Raw genomic sequence first — 21,304 nt, forward strand, 5'->3', positions numbered from 1 at the left:
GATGTGAAGCCACCAGAGTGGCTGAAAGACTATGTTACGTGAAGAGAAAACATACTGTTGGGGACCATACCCAGCAAAAAGAGACTGTACCTAAGTTAATGTTCATACTGTTTCAGGATGTGAAGTAGCATGTTAGAGAATAATACTGGTTTCCAAATTACATTTCAGTTGTGCTTCAGTGGTTATGCATGTTGAGTTCTTGTTCATGGGAGAGGGGAAGATGTAGTAGGATGTCCCTTGTGGGTATCCGTACCAATGTATGACATGCGAGGGTTAGGTTAGTAAACTTGCTGGAGCTAGAACCTCGTTGTCGTGCGTCCTTATTTTAGATAATACTACACTGGGCATTGGTAAATCCAGAACGTTGTCAGATTGCAAATTCAGAGCGTTAAGAGCACACTGGACGTTCTGGCCGAGGAGTAAGGTTGATCCGAGCTTTCAACGGCAGTTAAGAACCCAAGCTAACTGGCTAACGTTGGCTAGTTACTTCCAGACACAAATGAAAGAACACCTCACTCTGAGCATTTCTCACCATAGCAGAGCTGTGGTGACTTTAACTGTGCTGCTGGCAAAAATTTATTGTTTTTTCCCCTATAGGTTTACTGACACCGGCCATATTCAACCTTACGTGAGAGTGCTCTGAAATCGGAGTAGATAGCCAGAATTAACAATGTCCATTGAAACGCACAACGACTATACCACTTAGCTATGAATGATGTGAATAACCAAGTCAATAAATGTTGGTTAGTTAGTTAGCAGATAGTTAATATACTGCCTGACAAGTTCGATGCATTAGTATCTAACTAACGTTAGGTTAGCTAACATACCGGTACATATTGCTGTAATGCTATTCAGTTCGTAAGGTTAGCGTAGCTACAAATTGTCAGCCAACATAACGTGTAACTTATTTGAAAAGTCATTACTTTATTACATTGCTTAACATTTGTCATTATTTAGTTCAATGAATTTGTATTCGCTCTCATCAGACTTCGGTTGCATATTTTCCGCCATTTTCTTCAAATCTGAAAACTTTGTGAAGCCACGCCCATTATCGGAAGAATTGCATTATGGGCCCTCAAAGTACGGAAATAGTGTCCTCTGCGTGTGTACTTCGTATTTTGGGGAATTTAGTACGACATATGAGAACTTTTGGCATACTAACTATATCCATACTATGTCCAATAAGCATACTATATACTCAATTCACGTCACAAATAGTTTGGTTAGTATGAGTATTCGAACACAGCTAATGTTTCAAGTGAGAACGAGGCAAGTCTGATGCTGAAAAAGAAAGGAAATTATTGCCTACATCACCCATATTTTATATTTGCTAAAAAGTAGTATGTAGTTCCAGTAGTTAACTAGAGCAAAAAAGTAATTAACTCTACCACGAATCGAATTTAGTTCAACTATCACCAAGCTACAGCAAATTTTAGTTTAATTACAAGTTGAACTACATAGTTCACTACTCGTACTCGCCAACACTGTTAATGTTAACTTCTTCCAAGGTGAAGTAATTGGTAGCTTGGTAAACTATATTTTCATAGTAGCTTCCCCAACACTGAACCTTACCCTAACCTTATTAACCATAATCCTTACCTAACCTTAATCCTTACCTTAACCATTTTAAACTTCAATGGGATAACGTCAGAGTTGGGATGTCCCAAGGATACCATGCTAATGCACAGTTGCAATAGCTAGGAAGTAATGCTAAACTAAAAAACACAGTACAGTTTAATCACTAAACAAATATTGTCGATTTCACTCTACTGCTCTTATGCAATTATGTACACAAGCTATAGGACTTTGGCTATACAAAAGAGAATACGTCTAGGTTCTTATAAAATCATACTTTTTTTTGTGAACTAGAGTGAACAGTTATCCTTGATATGAGAGTAGCTAAACTACACTACAAAGGAAAGTAGCTGACTACTTTGAAACAAGTGAGGTGGCTATTGGTTAAGCATAATAATTGTTCATTTTGTGACACCCTTGGCACAGATAGATTTGTGTATAATTAAAATATTTACATGTTAATAGTTCCGTTGTTCACGCAAATTACATATTGGTCAGACTGTTATGATAAGATCAGACTTGGAAGGGTGGAGAACCATGTTTACAATGGAAAGCAGTAGGGGTAGCACAGATTTTTATTGACATCCCTCTCTGGGAAAGCAGAGGGGAACATTTGACGATGCAAAATGTTTGCAGCATGTGCTATGCTCACATGCTTAAGCTAGTGCAGTGCCAATGTCTTCATCAAATAGCATCAGAATCAGTAATATAGTGGTTAAAAGTAGCTCAGTAAACACTGGTTGTCGTTCAATGTGAATAAGGTACAGGGATGCAAACTGGTGAGGGTCCAAAAAGGTGATAAAAATGTGCATTAAATTAGAACATTTTCCGCTAATAACAATTACATAAAACATATTTGAACTATCTTAATACTCTGGAAACATGTTTATGGTAGGCTGGCATTGCTTCATGGATTACGTGGGTCGAATTTAATCCACAGAAGTGCGTTGTGCCATATCACAATGTGTTACTCTACTCATGTGCGGCAGGATTTTCCATTTCTGAAGCGGGCCTATAGGCCTAATTGTTTGACAAGACAGCTGTACATGGCTGCATCTCACTGTAATAGGATGTCGGCTATATTTTGGTTATTTCGATCTCCATTCGCCTTTTGTTTACTGCGTTTGTTTACTGTTAATGTAACTACCCTAAAAATAGATTGTGTCATGAATTTATCTATCTGATATTTTGTTTACTTGGCCTACTTGGTTCCACTATTTTGTTCTGTTTGCGTTCATTTGTTTGCATTCGATGTTGTCAAAATTCTAAGCCAAACTGCTATTTATTATTTTTGTTTGCATCAATGAATTACTAGGCTACTACTTTCAGCATTTAGTTTGCATTATTTTAGTAAGACAGCTGTGTGTACGGTTGCATTCACATAGGGTAATTCACCTATTACAAACAGCCTATCTATCTTGTAGCCTATATTCATTACCAAAATGGCCTAGCTTTAGTGTGTAGGGCGCTGTCCATTCGTCTGATACAGTGCAGTGGAGATAGGCTACAGATTTAAGTCATTAAGTCATCTTTGATCCACCTCTACGCAGACAATACCATTCTGTAAACCTCTGGCCCTTTGTTGGACACTGTGTTAACTAACCTCCAGATGAGCTTCAATGCCATACAACTCTCCTTCCGTGGCCTCCAACTGCTCTTAAATGCAAGTAAAACTAAATGCATACTCTTCAACCGATCGCTGCCCGCACCTGCCCGCCTGTCCAGCATCACTACTCTGGACGGTTCTGACTTTGAATATGTGGACAACTACAAATACCTAGGTGTCTGGTTAGACTGTAAACTCTCCTTCCAGACTCATATTAAGCATCTCCAATCCAAAATTAAATCTAGAATTGGCTTCCTATTTCGCAACAAAGCATCCTTCACTCATGCTGCCAAACATACCCTCGTAAAACTGACTATCCTACTGATCCTCGACTTCGGCGATGTCATTTACAAAATAGCCTCCAACACTCTACTCAACAAATTGGATGCAGTCTATCACAGTGCCATCCGTTTTGTCACCAAAGCCCCATATACTACCCACCACTGCGACCAGTATGATCTCGTTGGCTGGCCCTCGTTTCATACTCGTCGCCAAACCCACTGGCTCCAGGTCATCTACAAGTCTCTGCTAGGTAAAGCCCCGCCTTATCTCAGCTCACTGGTCACCATAGCAGCACCCACAAGTAGCAATGGCTCCAGCAGGTATATCTCACTGGTCACCCCCAAAGCCAATTCTTCCTTTGGATGCCTCTCCTTCTGTTCTCTGCTGCCAATGACTGGAACGAACTGCAAAAATCTCTGAAGCTGGAGACTCTTACCTCCCTCACTAGCTTTAAGCACCAGCTGTCAGAGCAGCTCACAGATACTGCACTTGTACATAGCTCATCTGTAAATAGATCATCCAATCTACCTCATCCCCAAACTGTATTTATTGATTTATTTATCTTTCTCCTTTGCACCCCAGTATCTCAACTTGCACATTAATCTTCTGCACATCCTACCATTCCAGTGTTTAATTGCTATATTGTAAATACTTTGCCACCATGGCCAATTTATTGCCTTACCTCTCTTATCCTACCTCATTTGCACATGCTGTATATAGATTTTTCTACTGTATTATTGATTGTATGTTTGTTCATTCCATGTGTAACTCTGTGTTGTTGTATGTGTCGAACTGCTTTGCTTTATCTTGGCCAGGTCGCAGTTGCAAATGAGAACTTGTTCTCAACTAGCCTACCTGGTTAAATAAAGGTGAAATAAAATAAAAAATAATAATTTTGATATGAGAAACATACACCATTATTAATTGAAGGGTGGTAATGTTAACTAATGTTAATAACTTTGTGTAATAATTTTCGCTATTGAAACATACATGCAACTATAATTTTCTTATTATCAACTATAATTGCAGCATTATTTATATAACTCAGGTTGCTTACCTCGAGTTGCATTCCAAATTTCCCAGTCAGAAACAAAGTTTGTTGCATGGAGTGCATGATGGCACAGGCACCAGAGAAAGTAATATTAGTGAGCACACAGTGGGAGAATCACACGGATTACCTATTTTGAAATTAAAATATTGAATATCGCCAAAAAGGGGCAAGTTTGTACCCCTGCAGGTAATGCTCCCTATAATCTCTGCCTATCAATTTGCAGTGATAAATTGTGATAAATAAAAAAGTATACCAGTCATTTAAGGACCCAAAAAATGACAGCTATGCCATATAGATTGGGCAAAAAAATTGGGAAGAGATTTTCAATGCACCGATTCCGAGGCACATGGTTATAAACCGACACGCAAAAAAACACTGCATTCAAAACTTTAAATTGTTCAATTCAAATTATTATACACAATTCTTGCAACCAATATAACTTTTTATATATATATGGGGATACAACCGTCCCAGCTATGCAGATTTTGCTGTGAAGAGACAGAATCATTAGACCATTTGTTTTGGTACTGCCCATATGTTTTTGGTTGCAGATCCAGGAATGGTTGAAGAATTGCAACATTTACCTGGAGCTAACTCTGCAAAAAGCACTGCTGGGTGATTTGAAAAGTCATATTCAATCGATCAATAGTTTAATAATACTTTTAGCAAAAAAATGTATCTTCAATTTACAATCTGTAGAAACAATGAGAATAGAAAGGTTCAGAACTTTTGTGAAACAGCACAGCACAGTTGAAAAATATATGGCATATATAAATAAAAAATGGATGGTGTTAAGAGATAGATGGGAGGGGTTGAGTGGAGCTGAAGGGTGGGACTAAAAACAAGATACAGTATATTTGACATAAGTTGTCTGTAAAATGTGTATAGGTTCAGAACTTTAGTGAAACAGCATAGTTAAAATGATATGGCAAATAGAAATCAAACTGGATGGTCTTCAGAGATAGATGAGAGGGGTTGAGGGTAGCTAAAGGATGGGATTAAAAACAAACAAAATATAATTATTGTAAAATGCATTGTGTCCGTAGAGTTTATGTAGTATGTATAAACTGGAAGTAGAGGCCTAAGTGTTGTTGTCCATTAGTTTACTCCAATTAGGGGAGGGGTGATAGGGTTAGGGAAAATAAGAAAGGAAAATGTATTTTACAAAATACAGTGCCTTGCGAAAGTATTCGGCCCCCTTGAACTTTGCAACCTTTTGCCACATTTCAGGCTTCAACCATAAAGATATAAAACTGTATTTTTTTGTAAAGAATCAACAACAAGTGGGACACAATCATGAAGTGGAACGACATTTATTGGATATTTCAAACTTTTTTAACAAATCAAAAACTGAAAAATTGGGCGTGCAAAATTATTCAGCCCCTTTACTTTCAGTGCAGCAAACTCTCTCCAGAAGTTCAGTGAGGATCTCTGAATGATCCAATGTTGACCTAAATGACTAATGATGATAAATACAATCCACCTGTGTGTAATCAAGTCTCCGTATAAATGCACCTGCACTGTGATAGTCTCAGAGGTCCGTTAAAAGCGCAGAGAGCATCATGAAGAACAAGGAACACACCAGGCAGGTCCGAGATACTGTTGTGAAGACGTTTAAAGCCGGATTTGGATACAAAAAGATTTCCCAAGCTTCAAACATCCCAAGGAGCACTGTGCAAGCGATAATATTCAAATGGAAGGAGTATCAGACCACTGCAAATCTACCAAGACCTGGCCGTCCCTCTAAACTTTCAGCTCATACAAGGAGAAGACTGATCAGAGATGCAGCCAAGAGGCCCATGATCACTTTGGATGAACTGCAGAGATCTACAGCTGAGGTGGGAGACTCTGTCCATAGGACAACAATCAGTCGTATATTGCACAAATCTGGCCTTTATGGAAGAGCGGCAAGAAGAAAGCCATTTCTTAAAGATATCCATAAAAAGTGTTGTTTAAAATTTGCCACAAGCCACCTGGGAGACACACCAAACATGTGGAAGAAGGTGCTCTGGTCAGATGAAACCAAAATGGAACTTTTTGGCAACAATGCAAAACGTTATGTTTGGCGTAAAAGCAACACAGCTGAACACACCATCCCCACTGTCAAACATGGTGGTGGCAGCATCATGGTTTGGGCCTGCTTTTCTTCAGCAGGGACAGGGAAGATGGTTAAAATTGATGGGAAGATGGATGGAGACAAATACAAGACCACTCTGGAAGAAAACCTGATGGAGTCTGCAAAAGACCTGAGACTGGGACGGAGATTTGTCTTCCAACAAGACAATGATCCAAAACATAAAGCAAAATCTACAATGGAATGGTTCAAAAATAAACATATCCAGGTGTTAGAATGGCCAAGTCAAAGTCCAGACCTGAATCCAATTGAGAATCTGTGGAAAGAACTGAAAACTGCTGTTCACAAATGCTCTCCATCCACCCTCACTGAGCTCGAGCTGTTTTGCAAGGAGGAATGGGAAAAAATGTCAGTCTCTCGATGTGCAAAACTGATAGAGACATACCCCAAGCGACTTACAGCTGTAATCGCAGCAAAAGGTGGCGCTACAAAGTATTAACTTAAGGGGGCTGAATAATTTTGCACGCCCAATGTTTCAGTTTTTGAAAGTTTGAAATATCTAATAAATGTCGTTCCACTTCATGATTGTGTCCCACTTGTTGATTCTTCACAAAAAAATACAGTTTTATATCTTTATGTTTGAAGCCTGAAATGTGGCAAAAGGTCGCAAAGTTCAAGGGGGCCGAATACTTTCGCAAGGCACTGTATATACAATGCAGACAATTTCATTGATGGAAGCTACAATCTATCTACCGCCTAAAATATATATATACAGTACCAGTCAAAGGTTTGGACACACCTACTCATTCAAGGGTTTTTCTTTATTTTTTCTATTTTCTACATTGTAGAATAATAGTGAAGACACCAACTATGAAATAACACATATGGAATCATGTAGTAATCAAATAAGTGTTAAACAAATCTAAATATAATTTATATTTGAGATTCTTCAAAGTAGCCATGCATTCCATGCCTTGTTAAAAGTTAAGAAAAACCCTTGAGTGAATAGGTGTGTCCAAACTTTTGACAGGTACTGTATCAAAACATTTTTAAAAAAAGTTGCAGTCACGGGAAATAACGCATTTTTTATGAAGAAGAAAAAATAATCTTAATGGAAATGTTGTGATTTTGAAAAAGATAGGCCTACTCCACAGCGGTCATAACAGCGATTTTAGAATGAGTTCAATTAGGCCTCCCACATGCTATTGGAAAATGTGTGTCTTGCCCATTTTGAGTTTGTACAATCCATAACATTGCACTTTATTGCGTGGGATGCTGCCATGAAGGCCGTCATTGTAAATAAGAATTTGTTCTTAACTGACTTGCCTAGTTTAAAAAAAAATATTAAGAGCCACACAACAGAACACTTTTCATCAATGAATCATGAGGTTACAGTGTAGGTCGATGATTGACAGGTTTTCAGGATGGGGCTGGGCATGACGATGGGTGTTACCAAAGCGCCACCCTCTGATGCTCCATAAAGACTAGCACCCGAAATGTATAAATGCGGTTATAACGGCTCTTGACGCAGTCAAACTCTGTTTTTACAGGAATATAACAGACTAAACGGCAAGCGTACTTTAATATACATTTTTTGATTTAGTTATATAAATATTTTAAAATTCAAACCAGTCGTTTTCCGTGATTGTTCGTTTCCTGATCCCGCGCGCGCTACTGAGCAAGTTATGCGCGGGCTGAACATGTCCTAGTCTTCTTCAACATTGACAACTAACATGTGGTAAGTTAAACTTGTCATAATTTTTTTTAAATAGTGCCGTTTTAATTGGTAACTAATTAACGTTTTCGTAACGTTGGTTACGTTACTGTGACTGATATTTTTGTAAATAGCTTGCCGGCTAACGCTAGCAAACGTTTGTTCAATCATGATGATACTAGCTAATATTAACAAAAAAATAGTTCCTTCACGTTGACCGTAACGTTACATCGTAAGGATTATAAAGTCAGCTACCGAGCTATACTTAGGTTAATTGTCATTCATTTATAATAACGAAGCGTCGCTAACAATAGATAGCTAAACTTAGCTTTCTAGTATAGCTTATATGGCGGGTATTGACTATTACATTGGTAAACCTAGTTAGGTAGACGACTGGCAATCGCTAAGGTGAGGTGGTTAAGAACATTCGACATTGCCGGTCATGTTGCGGTGCGAGTCACGATTGAATGAATTCTGACACGTGCGTCGCAGTTAGAATTAGATGTCTCTGCAGTTTTAACATATTACCAACTTTAGATAGCTAACGTTGTTACCCATGTTCAATGTCTAGGCAATAGTTATGAACTTCACGATACCCGATGATGTTGAGTGCGCAGGCGATTCCTTTTTTGACCGAGTGTAACTTTAGCCTACCACTGACTATAATTGAGTCGGTATCAGTCGATACTTTAGGCAGGCCGGCCTGTATGTAAATTGTTGTTTGTCCTGTGTAGTCGCAATATTATTCGTTGGGTGCTGCAATCCGTATTTTAAAAAAAAAATATATATATATATATATATTTTAAAATCTACAATTTTACACGACCTCCGCTAAGGGAGCCGGCGTTATTTAACGCAGAATGGACAGCCCAGTCATCGCACGGCGCAATTTATAAGGTCACAAAGTTATCAAACTACGGATTGCAGGACCCAAAGAAAATAACGCCACTAGACACAGGACCAACATGGTACAAGTTAACGTTACGTATTAAATAATGGATATGTTTTACTGCAAGTATCGACTGATACCGACTCGGATGTAGTCGGAGGTAGCCTACACTCCGCCAAAACTCACCGCCTCCGAAGTCAACTCCATCGGTCATTGTGGAGTTGCGAATTCTTGGCTATCTAACGTTAGATGGCTAGTGTTATGTTGCATTGTCATGTATACATCTCTCTGCTACGTTGGCAAAGAGTACATTGTCAATTTCTGTTATGTTGTCTAGCTGCCTTTGGTTAGTCTCATCCTGCGACATCCCCCCCCCCCCCCAAAATGGCTTCCTTATTGCATTGTCTTCAGGCAAGACAGACTGTATCTAGAGCGGTACCCATTCAGTCATTGCATGAAACATCCTGGGAACGACGTTGCCTCAATTGCACACATAGTAGCTCACCAGCTCATTTTGCTAAGTAGCGAGCAATGTTTTGGCGTTAAAAGGTGGTTTTCTTTTGTGTTCACTGAAATTCTTATTGAATGACCTGGCCACACTTTAATTTCAATAGAAGTGGATATGGTCAGGCTCCAGGTTTTCTATTGTTACTACTGCTGTTTTGAGTAGTGTTGCAAAATGGTTAACCATGTGTGTTTTTTCAGGTTAGTGGAACCCTAGTTGCTGTGGTAGGATTTGACCATCATATATTTACCTGCAGCTGGTCTCTGATTTTAAGATTGTATATCAATTAATGATCTGAGGTACACTGTTCTTGCTTTGTGAAGTTGGAAGAAGGGATGTTTACTTTATTTAGACATTTCTCCCTCTTCTCTTTCAGGATGTTCTGTCATTCACCTACAGTGACTGTTGAACAATGCGTGTCTGTTCAGTCTGTATGATTGCCCAAAGCCAAATAAACCCTAACAAAGCTAGTAAAATTACAGTATAGCAATACTTTACCTCCCCATTAATTTATTGTTGTTCATTCAGGGACAGCACATAGGCTACTCTCAGTAGGTTTGGTTAACCCTCAACCTTGAGGGTTAGGGTATACACATTGATACCTCATTTAATTTTTCTGCTAGCAAATATCACATTTATTTTTGATATACATTCCCTTATCGTGACATCAATCTTTAGAGTAATCAATCACGCACAATGGTTTCGACAACTCTTGCCACCCTTACCCTGGTGGGCACCACACTAGGGATCACGGCCCAGGTCACTGGTGAACCACTGACAGACTACATGTGGCTTCTCATAGTTGGCTTTATCATCGCCTTCATCCTAGCCTTCTCTGTGGGGGCCAATGACGTGGCCAACTCGTTTGGCACGGCAGTGGGCTCTGGAGTGGTCACCTTGCGGCAGGCCTGCATCCTGGCCACTATCTTTGAGACCGTTGGATCTGTGCTTCTGGGAGCCAAGGTCAGCGAGACCATCCGCAAGGGCATCATTGACGTGGACATGTACAACGGCTCCGAACACATGCTTATGGCTGGCTCTGTCAGTGCCATGTTTGGTGAGTGAAACAAATTATTATAATACCCTTTTGTAGGCAAGACAATTATTTCAATTTGGACATCTTGTGTATGGTTGTACTATGATGTAACGTTGAAATGGAGCTGGGACTGCTTAAATGGTCAAGTTGGCTTTTATGCTGCTTCTTAGGTTCTGCTGTATGGCAATTGGTGGCCTCTTTTCTCAAGCTGCCCATCTCAGGGACCCACTGCATTGTTGGTGCTACCATTGGCTTCTCTCTGGTGGCCAAAGGTCAACAGGGGGTCAGGTGGCTGGAACTCCTTCGGATTGGTGAGTCAGCAGCTTCCGTTGACCACGGCTTACTTTGATCCCCGTAGGAAAATTAACAGCTTCTATTATGTGCAATGTTTTTATTCAGACAACTTTGTACGAGTAATGCAAGTGTCTGGTGTTCCTGAGAGCACTATGCAATGCTAATTTTTGTAATCTCCACAGTTGCCTCCTGGTTTCTCTCCCCCCTTCTGTCTGGCATCATGTCGGGTGTCCTTTTCTACTTTGTTCGTATGTTCATCTTGCACAAGGTAAGCTGACAAATCTGCTTCTATCTAAATCTAGATGTTCTTAAATTGTAGGAAGCTTCTTGTTGGAAATGGTTGTTGTCTGTGCCAGACCATAGATGATGTCCCAGACATCATAACAAGGTCATTATATTAAACAAATAAAGACACTCCTTGTTCTTTGGACAGGGGTAATATTCTCAGTGTAATCTCACAGGCCATTATGTTAGATAAAATGTACTGACACACCTTCTATTCTGCCATCAAATGTAAGCTGACAGTACAATGGGGAGCATGGTGTTTTTGATTTCTGTTTGTCCCTATGTAGAAAGACCCGGTGCCCAATGGTCTGAAGGCCCTGCCTGTCTTCTATGCTGTCACAATGATGATCAACCTATTCTCCATTATCTTCACTGGAGCTCCAAGTGAGTATCGTTGTCCCAGTCTACCATCACCATGCATGCCTGCCTACAGCCTAAAATAATCTGCTCCCTTAGCCAGTCGGATACCTACACTTTTTTCAAGACTGAAACAGACTGCTTACTGTTCTCGGAGAAGGCCTGTTATTTTAAACTGTTGTGTTTTGGGTCTTTTCTTGAATGTAGTTATGTCATCATGACATAATTAAATTACAGAGAGGAGCACTTCACAACAGGGAGCTGGAAATAGTGATTTCTCTTTATTCTTGATGACAGTGTATGTCCCTTTCCCACACAGAGGAGGAAAAGTGGAAGTAAAGAGGTTGTTATCTCTGCAACTGTGTGTCCTTTGCCTCCGTCAGTAGTCTCGTTGAGTAGGGCCATAGAAAATCTGCGTTTCGGACAGACTCCAGACCTTTAAAAAATATAAAGTATGTGTGTATTAATCAAAAGAGAAACAAAATGCAACAGTGATTTGTATTTTCCTGTGACTTTCTGAAACAGCAAAAATGCCCCTGTCGGCGTGTTGTATGTCTGGTCTATACTTTGTGTAGCGGTTAGCGACAATGCTAATGATATCTGTCTGTTGGTAGATGGCAAGACATTCCCCAAAACTCACAATTAAATGTTAGCTACAACGTAGCATATGCCTACATAGCAGAATGAAATCATGATTACTTGCATCAATCCATTGGCTATTTGTTTTGTAAACTCTGCAATCACGAGTGCTATAGAAACACTGCTAACCTAACAACGGTCTCTAGCTGGTGCACATTTGCATTAAAGGGTAATTACACCCACATTTCTTAGCTATTTCTTTCCTTTCTCAGACACCAAGTAGTTTACTGATGTGGTTTAAGCATTGGTGTGGACTTAGAATGTCCAATTTAGTTTTTTCTATTAAAAAGTGTGCTTTCTGGGAGCAGAAACCTGGAAGAAATTGATTTCATAGGACCCTAATTGAGAGCACTGTGAATATTAAGGTCTGTTATATTGTTCACTTTTTAGCTTTGAAACTCTAATTAAATGAGCAACTTTTGCTCCTTGTTTTCTTCTACCTACAGGACTGAACAGTTCAAGAATTCAACTGGCCTGGGCCATTAAATGAAGGCTACAGGCCAGAGTATGACTTGATGTGTATATACGCACATCTGCACACCCACTCAGAGGAGACCACATGCACTCACTCACATAATGTACTGTTGTCAGTCACACCTACATGTGAGTGTACTGTACATGGGGACCTTTTACTCTGGGGTACCTCACATGAAGTTCCATACAGAGATTGTATTCCAGGAATCCTGCTCAATATATTCCCACACAACTGAGAAGAGCTCAGGGAGTGATTAATTGGAGAACCAGATATTACATAATGACATGTAGGCCTACTGTATTAACACACGCGCTGAGGAGGATGTATCTTTACACATACTGGCACACTTTTAGACTGGCCACTGCCTGTAACTGGAGCTGGCTTATTACGAGGCTAATCCTGATCTTTAGCCACTTGGTCGGTTAGTCACTCCCTCATGTTATAAGCACCTGGATTAAGAGTTCAAAACGAGATGAGTCCATGATTAGCCCCTTCCCCCACTTCCCTTAATTTCACAATTCATTCAGGTGCATTGTATCCAAATGGGCTGTACTATTTCAGAACACATTTCAACTGACCTCTTGTGAGAATCTTTTGAACCACAGAAATCACAGGATAAGTAATGGATTATGTCACCTTTTTTTGGCTGTATTTGGCTCCGGAGTTGTGTAACAGTAGTATAGTGGTGACTGATCTGCTAGTCTAATACAACTCCATTTAAACTCAATGGGTGAAGAGGAAGGTGGCCAAGACAGGGAACTGTGCATTTTGTTTCCTGTTTTAGAACTCTGTTTCTTTTGGTTTAACATGGTGGTGTGAAAGCACTTAGGCAATCCCGCAAGCGCGTTCCTATACACAATATAGCCAATCTTAGTGCCAGAGAGCTCAGTTGGAATGGGTGAAAAAAATGAATGCATCTCAGGCCTGAGAATTGAGGTCAAGAGTGGATCATTTATAGAAGAGGCCTTGGTGTTCCACACCTTGTAAATCACCCAAGTTATTTTAGCACAGCTCTATTTAGTCATTAGAAAGCTGTACCATAGAAGGCTTTGCTGACAGAGGAAAGGGCAGTCACCATTTTATGAGCATGTCAACATTTAGCCTACGTTTGATTTGTAGAACCAACCAAGCAAATACTGGTCCCTTCTAGTTAGAGAATCAAATATATTTATTCACTCACTTGGATAACCTGCCTGGCCTTCACTACAAACTATTCACTTTCAAACAGTGGACACACCCCTTGTCCCTACATTTCAATATGCTTTAGCTAGAAGGCTAATTTTCTGCTTCGGTTACCCTTTGGAAAACAAACAGTGGGTGGCTTGGTTGCTTAGGTTACACTAAACAATTGGGAAAATGGAAATGACTGATCACAGTGGAGCAGCTGAGAAGAATGGGTTTAATAAACTGAACTGTGACTCAGTATACACTGCATGCCAGAAATACGACAGTCTCTAAATGTCTGAATGGTACATCTTGATAATGCATATTGCCTGTTTACACAAATTAAACTTTTTGGTGGGGCTTAATAAGCGGACACGGGCTCATTATCGGAGTAAACGGCAATTGAGAAATTAGTTTATAGTTTTCTGTGGTATATGGCCCTTCAAATGACTGATTTTAGAACATGATAGATTCTGATAGGCAAGCAATGCTAAATGCACCTGAAATAGTTTGAGTAGCCTACTTTTATGTTCATACAGTTAGGAAAAGTTGTGCTTTGACTTTTTAAATTCTGGTTACTTTTTAGTTTATCAACATTGTTTATTCTACTAGTGGTAGGAGTGACACGAACTGGGACCATAAAGAGGATAATTGGCCAAAGCCACCCATCCCAACTATACAATTAACGGTCATGAGTGCTGGGGCTGAAATGCTCTTGGGGGAAAAACGACAAACCATATTATTGTGTAATGTAGGCCACGGGATGCAAAGGTTTAGAAGGGAGGGGTTTGGAACGCAGCAGTTGTTAAATTCCACTTCCTGAGACCTCCATTATTCATCCCACTGGATGGAGTGGTGTAGACTTGCCCCTTTTTGTGGGTGTGTTTATTACGACTGGCCGGTTGCTAGTTTTTTTTGCCTATTATAAAAAATGTAAAAAAAATCTCTAGAAATGTAATCCACTATAGGTCATCAACACGTACTATCAACACATGTCCCTCAGCACATACTGAATAATACAGACTCCATTCTCCTCTTTCAGGGACACATATTTTTGCCCACTGTTAATTTGGCACCAGCCACCCCCTCCTACCCCACACAAATGTCTACTGGCCGTACCTGTTTTGGGCTGTCCCACGGTCACTGAGTCATTCTAGACTAGTCTAATGGAAGAAGCCTCCGCTGTTCTTAGAAGAAAAACATTCTAACACCCCCTTCCCATTTCCTCTCCTCTGCCTCTCCCCTCCTGGAGGGGGTGTGTTTGTTGCGTAACTAAATACTCATTGCTCATGTGGCACGGCCTGCAGGCTAGTGCTGCAGCATGTGAGGATGAGTCAGTAGACTACACAGGAAAGAGCACGATGGACTCTGCCCTTCAATGAACACCACGATGAGACACCGTTATCTCAGGGCCCTGGCCTTCCATTTCCTTTAGTTTTTCACATCCCAGCATAGTTAATTTTTATTCATGTGCGGTCAAGGTAACCGCAAACGTGTAGCTTTAATTTTAGAGCGACACTTTTGTTATTTACTCATGTCTATGTTGCTGACTCTCCAACACGTCGCTTGCTGCCCCCCCCGTCGTGGTCCTTTCCCTGCCAGCAGCATGCACAAGAACGCTTTGGTACCCACACAAACACAATCGCTCGCAGTCTTGGCACACAGATGTCTTTTATGCTACTGCGAACACTTAGGCTTCCTTCTGTTTAAGTCCTCTCCTAACCTTTTTTAAGGCACTCGCTGTGAGAGGGGCATGTGAATGCGACATCCCTCGTCATTCACATGCTCCTCACCCACAGCATTGTGTAACTGTTCAGATCTATTGGCATGCTACCGTGCCATATTTAACTGGAACATGTGCCACTTGCTGTGGCCCATTCTTGTAGCTAGTGGTGAAGGTGTGTTTTGGGGTGATATTTTCCCTGGAAATATGACCATGTGCAATGAGTAGATAACCATGGATGTCCAAAGGAGCGTCCTAGCATTTCACCCTCTTTTAAAATGTTTTTATCTGTACTCAATATGTTAATTTGTTATCCTATTGAATCATTCTTTACTGTTACGGTTGATATTGTATAATTTAGAAATGTTTTTTAATGTGAATATTTATAATAGGAATGGGCTACTGTAATTCTACCAACTATAGATGAGGAGCCAGGTCCAGATAAAATGTTAGTCTGAAGACTTACTGTAAACCTTTAGAAAGGTAGCTTCTGCTGCCTTGTTTTTCAAAACCATCTTTCCTCTCTTTCTCCTGTCTGTCACTGCTTGGTTACTCCAGTGCTTGGATTTGACAAGATCCCATGGTGGGGCACACTACTCATCTCTTTGGCCTGTGGTGTGCTGACCGCCCTGTTGGTCTGGTTTATAGTCTGCCCACGCCTCAAGAAGAAGATTGAACGTAAGTACATTTTCTTTCCCCTTAAGTTTGGCACACCTCTTACAAAGCTGCTAATTTATGGTTTTATTTGATTAGAGAATTAAGTACTCCTTTCACGGTCTTACCTGGAAAATATGTTTTCTTGGGTGCTGTTAAACTGCTGCCTTACATTTGGGCACGGAAAGTGTCATAGGGATTAATACTGCATGTGTCTGTGGCTTCAACCATTCACGCCAAGGTTTTAATCCAGCAAATGGATTCAGGGCTGCAGATATGTTGTTTTACACTAATTCTGTGTTCTGGCTTGTCTTGGAAGTACTCAAGTCTGATCTTTTTAAAACAAATCTGCATTGAGCTTAAAATGCCGTGTGATAATTGTGCTGGTCAAAAGTAGACCTGTCTATTAATAGTGAAAAGGAGTCTCATCACATGGTCTGAAATCCAGGATGAAAAAGTTATCCCTTTTCTTAAATAGCCTCCCTTTGAATGGGTACAAAAATGAAAAGTTAGATTTTATATTGTCTGTATTTTTATCTTAACTTCACTATGGGGCCAATGGTGGGTCTTGTGAAAGGTTAATACATTTGCGGCTGATGTACAGCTGAAATATCCGTGATAGATCTGTCTGGTAGGGTCCTATTCTACTAAATAGAGGCGCTTAATTGGTTCATAGTGATCCACTCATTGGCCTTTACCTCAACTAGAATAGCCATGGGTTGACTTAAAGTATTGACGTGAAGTTGGCACTGAGTCACAGGGTTAAGACTGCAGGTGACTACTGACGTGGCTCAAGTCGAAAACAAACTGCTGCCGCCTAGACTCCTGTCCTAACCAGTTTGGATGACGCAATCAGGTCAACTGGCTAGATAGCAGACCAAACCGTTCTTAGGACTCACGAGGTGGACATATGTTTGCATTGAGTATCTGAAACTACAAACCAAAAGTCATACAGGATACATCCACTTTCAGACCTTATCTACATAGGCCTACATGTAAACGTTTTAGTCGATGGCACAATGTAAAAATGCTAAAATTAGTACAGTCATTAGCCCTTTTTACCTGCTCTTATGAACATTTTGGCTCTCAAATTTTAATGCATTTACCCCTATAGTAAATGCTTTTGTTTTTTCTCAGCTTAAATGTTGAGGTGTATACGAACCAAATGTGCATGTTCCCTCACTGTACCGTATTCGTGTTTGGTCTCGAGCCCAGGCAGTCTAACGCCACTCTTCCTCCTCCAGGAAAAATCAAGTCTTCCAGCCCCTCTGAGAGCCCCCTGATGGAAAAGAAGGAACTGAGGGAGGGGCCTGTACCCTGTACCATCCTGAAGCCTGTCCCTGAGGAGCCCCCTTCACCCCCCTCCCCTGCCTCGCACGCTGACCCTGACACCCTCTCCCAGCCTCCCCAAGAGGAGCGCAGGGTCACCTTTGGCATTGGAGATTCTGATGATTGCGACAAGGAAGGCAAGGAGTCTGAGACTGGCAATGGTGAGTCATGAGGATGTTCTGGCTGCCTTGGTAAATGGGTTGGGAAAAGTTAGAAAATGGGATAAATATGTGAATACTAATGGTAATCCATGACGGACTACACTATTGCTTACTTTAAAGTCTATTTTTAATCAGTCCCAAAAGTGCAGTTCAGCAAGGATGTGCAGTTCAGCAACGGCCCGGCCCACATCCCCAGTAACGGTTACAGCCAGTACCACACGGTGCACAAGGACTCTGGACTCTACAAAGACCTGTTACACAAGCTCCACCTTGCCAAGGTGGGCGACTGCATGGGCGAGGCAGGCGACAGACCCATTCGCCGCAACAACAGCTACACCTCCTACACCATGGCCATCATCGGCATGCACGGGGACTTTCGGCCCAAAGAGGGCGAGTTCCACGCCAGCGAGGACAAAGGTACAGAGAAGAAGCGTGTACGCATGGACAGCTACACCAGCTACTGCAACGCTGTGGCCGAGCACGGGGTTCCTGAGGGCCTGGGGGAGGCAGAGGTGACTCTGGAGATGGGAGAGGAGGACGCTGGCAGCAGCCGCAGCTCTCTGGAAGAGGATGGCCATGACCATGACCGCCCAGAGGTTTCAGAGCTCTTCAGGTTCCTCCAGATCCTCACAGCCTGCTTTGGCTCCTTCGCCCACGGGGGCAACGATGTCAGGTAGGGAGATGTTCCATCTTGGATGATTTGTCAAGATGAATAGTCATTTTATTGCTGTTTAAGTGTTTTTGGACTAGTAGTTTGGTTGCTGCTTGTATGTTCATGTAGAGGAACTTTTTGTACTTGGTTTGTATTTGCGTAACCTAGTCTCTTCTCCTGCAGCAATGCCATTGGTCCATTGGTAGCGCTGTGGCTGGTGTACAATAGTGGTTCTGTGAACTCCAGTGCCCCCACACCCATCTGGCTGCTGTTGTACGGAGGAGTTGGCATCTGCCTCGGGCTCTGGGTGTGGGGTCGCAGGGTTATCCAGACCATGGGAAAGGACCTCACCCCAATCACTCCCTCCAGGTATGAACCAGGCTGACAAATCCAAGTCAGTCAAATGGCACCTTTACAACATAACATTCCCCACAGACCTGAAACTTGGACAGACAACCAACCGTTCACTCAATTCTGGATTTCTTTTCCTTGCAGTGGTTTCAGCATTGAACTTGCCTCAGCCCTGACCGTTGTGGTTGCCTCCAACATTGGCTTGCCTGTCTCCACCACCCACTGCAAGGTAAGCTGTTCAGCCTTGGACACGGTGGTCTGACGGGGAGGAGGGCTGGGTAATGTGGAAGGCAGGGAGCCGTAAACAGGATGTCTTCTTTTTGGCAGTTCAAACTGGTTTTAATTTCCACTTTAACACTGAAAAGCAAGATAAAACAGAATCCGGTCAGCTACTGTTAGGGGGAGTGTTGTCCACGTCTTAATGCACCATGGTTCCTAAGTGTTTAACAAAGGTCAGTGCGTCAATAGTGTGTGTGTGTTGCCAGGTTGGCTCTGTGGTAGCGGTTGGCTGGCTGCGCTCCAGGAAGGGTGTGGACTGGCGTCTGTTCCGGAACATCTTCATGGCCTGGTTTGTGACTGTGCCCATCTCTGGTCTGATCAGCGCTGCCATCATGGCCCTCTTCTTCTATGTTATCCTGTAAGCCCAGGGCTTCCTGTACCCCACAACAGGGGAGGAGAAAGAACAAGCGCCCACTCACACCAGGGGAGAGGTGGAGTGAAAAGGAGAAGGGGTTGGAAGGCAATTATATGCCCCTAACCAACATACCCGAAGGTAGAAATACATAAAGAAGAAATGTTAATGGAAAAAAGGATGTTGTGATATTGGCCTGTGGTTTTTGGCTGCGTCATTCTCAACCTTAAGTGATGGTTGTTGGTTCCGCCAGATTACTTCCAATGGGACATGAATTTTTTCCGACTTGGCTGTATTTTTTTTGCTTCAATGCTCATGATCTTGTAAATAACTAATCAAAGCATTTTTTGATTCTCCACTACTTCCATTTTTTTTATTGTGTAATTATGTACATACTACCATGTTCCTGTTCTTTTAAAAACATCTTATTTTACAAGTTCGTATGACACAATTACAATGCAGTATTGGCCTTTATTGAAAGATCTTTCTCCTGACCTACATATTAAAAAAATGCTCAAAGTAACCTAGAATAAGCAGTATTTTTAGGTTGAAAGTGAAGTTATTGGGTGTTCTCCACCTTTACATGCCATTGTCAAATGTGTTTGCGTGTCTTTTTGTCACTAATTAAGTTTTAAGAATTTGTGTGGAATTGGTTTTCCTCATGTGCAGGTGTGCTTGTTTTCCCCTTGCCCTTTCCTGATCGAACAGAGTTTGACTGTCATTCAGCCATTCAACAGAACCCTAGCCTGTAGAAGTACAAGAAACGATGCGCAAGCCCCTCTGAGCTGATTGTCTCAACTTGTTACAATGGTCCCTCAGATTTTCCTCTATTTTTAGGTCAGTCATTGGCTCAGCATTTATTCTAATGCAATAGATTGCTTTGTCAGACTAACCAATTTAACTGAAATGTGCTCAACATGAAACCAGACTGAGTAGACTCCTTTGTTCCCCTACTTACATATGCTCTTTGAGCACAGAGCAGGTGTTACGGGACCTGACCTCACCTAGCTCTTACCACACTGGCTGGTGGGACAAATGATAATTTATTCTTTGGGAAAATGGCACATTTTTCTAAGTAATGTTTTGTGGTCTGAAACAGTCACACTTTCATATGGCTAGTTATTTTAAATACAATTGTTTTAAAGGCATTGTTCAACACAATCTAGTACCATACATCAGTATATATTCTGAGTCAGCTTTGGCATTATTCATGGTGATAGCGGACCTCTGAACATGAGGTTACCTGAACAAATTTGCTGGTGGAATGTTGGTGAGGGGAAACACTCAAATGAAAAGACCATATTTCCTGTTAAACTTGATTGCATCAAACTAGATGGTGCAACGTGTTAGTTCTGCTCAAGCCTCCTGTAGTCTTTGTTTTGCAATTTAACGTCAGAATTTTTACTTCCCTGTACTCATGCTCTGTGGAATGTACACTTGCATACACATCGGGTTACTCTTGCCACCCCCTCTCAGCTAAATGTTTTTATATCTGGTTGATGAGATTAGTGTGAGAGGTGGCAGGTTGCTACCCTAAACCTGGTGTGGGGACCTTGACCAGAGACTCTGTTAGAAAAGGGGGGGGGCGTGTGCTGTGATGCCACTGAGCGTTGCAGTACTAAATGCATTTAGACTTAGATGCTTTAGTTGCCTTGGTTTTTTAGGCACCAAAGAAAAGACTGGCTTGTTAAGCACAGACAGTCTACTCAGAATGGAGTAAGGAAAATAAATACAAATTGAAAGCTATTACCTTGTATTTTCATTTTCTATCTGTATTTAAGTTGTAATGTGCTTTGAAAGACTCACTTCTCATAAACCATGACATTTCAAATAAAGACCTATTGCATAAGGATAGTC

General features: G+C 41.3%; 1 protein-coding gene across 2 annotated transcripts; it reads left to right on the forward strand.

Moving 5' to 3' along the window:
* The first annotated feature begins 7,916 nt into the window (after positions 1-7,916).
* slc20a1b (solute carrier family 20 member 1b) lies at positions 7,917-21,193 on the forward strand. 2 transcript variants are annotated; one of them, XM_090234668.1, is made up of 12 exons: positions 8,032-8,326; positions 10,073-10,753; positions 10,903-11,043; positions 11,209-11,294; positions 11,599-11,695; positions 12,754-12,812; positions 16,228-16,347; positions 17,568-17,813; positions 17,949-18,486; positions 18,649-18,834; positions 18,961-19,045; positions 19,302-21,193. In XM_090234668.1, exons 6-12 carry the CDS (start codon positions 12,794-12,796, stop codon positions 19,455-19,457), a joined length of 1,350 nt encoding a protein of 449 aa, XP_090090794.1. In that variant the 5' UTR covers positions 8,032-8,326; positions 10,073-10,753; positions 10,903-11,043; positions 11,209-11,294; positions 11,599-11,695; positions 12,754-12,793; the 3' UTR covers positions 19,458-21,193. The 2 variants fall into 2 exon arrangements, with proteins under 2 accessions (XP_036833269.1, XP_090090794.1); XM_036977374.2 differs by lacking the exon at positions 12,754-12,812 and having other exon boundaries at positions 7,917-8,326.
* Positions 21,194-21,304: the final 111 nt, after the last annotated feature.

This window comes from Oncorhynchus mykiss, chromosome 5 (assembly GCF_057628025.1).
Source record: "Oncorhynchus mykiss isolate SJ-2025 chromosome 5, ASM5762802v1, whole genome shotgun sequence".
Lineage (NCBI taxonomy): Eukaryota > Metazoa > Chordata > Actinopteri > Salmoniformes > Salmonidae > Oncorhynchus > Oncorhynchus mykiss.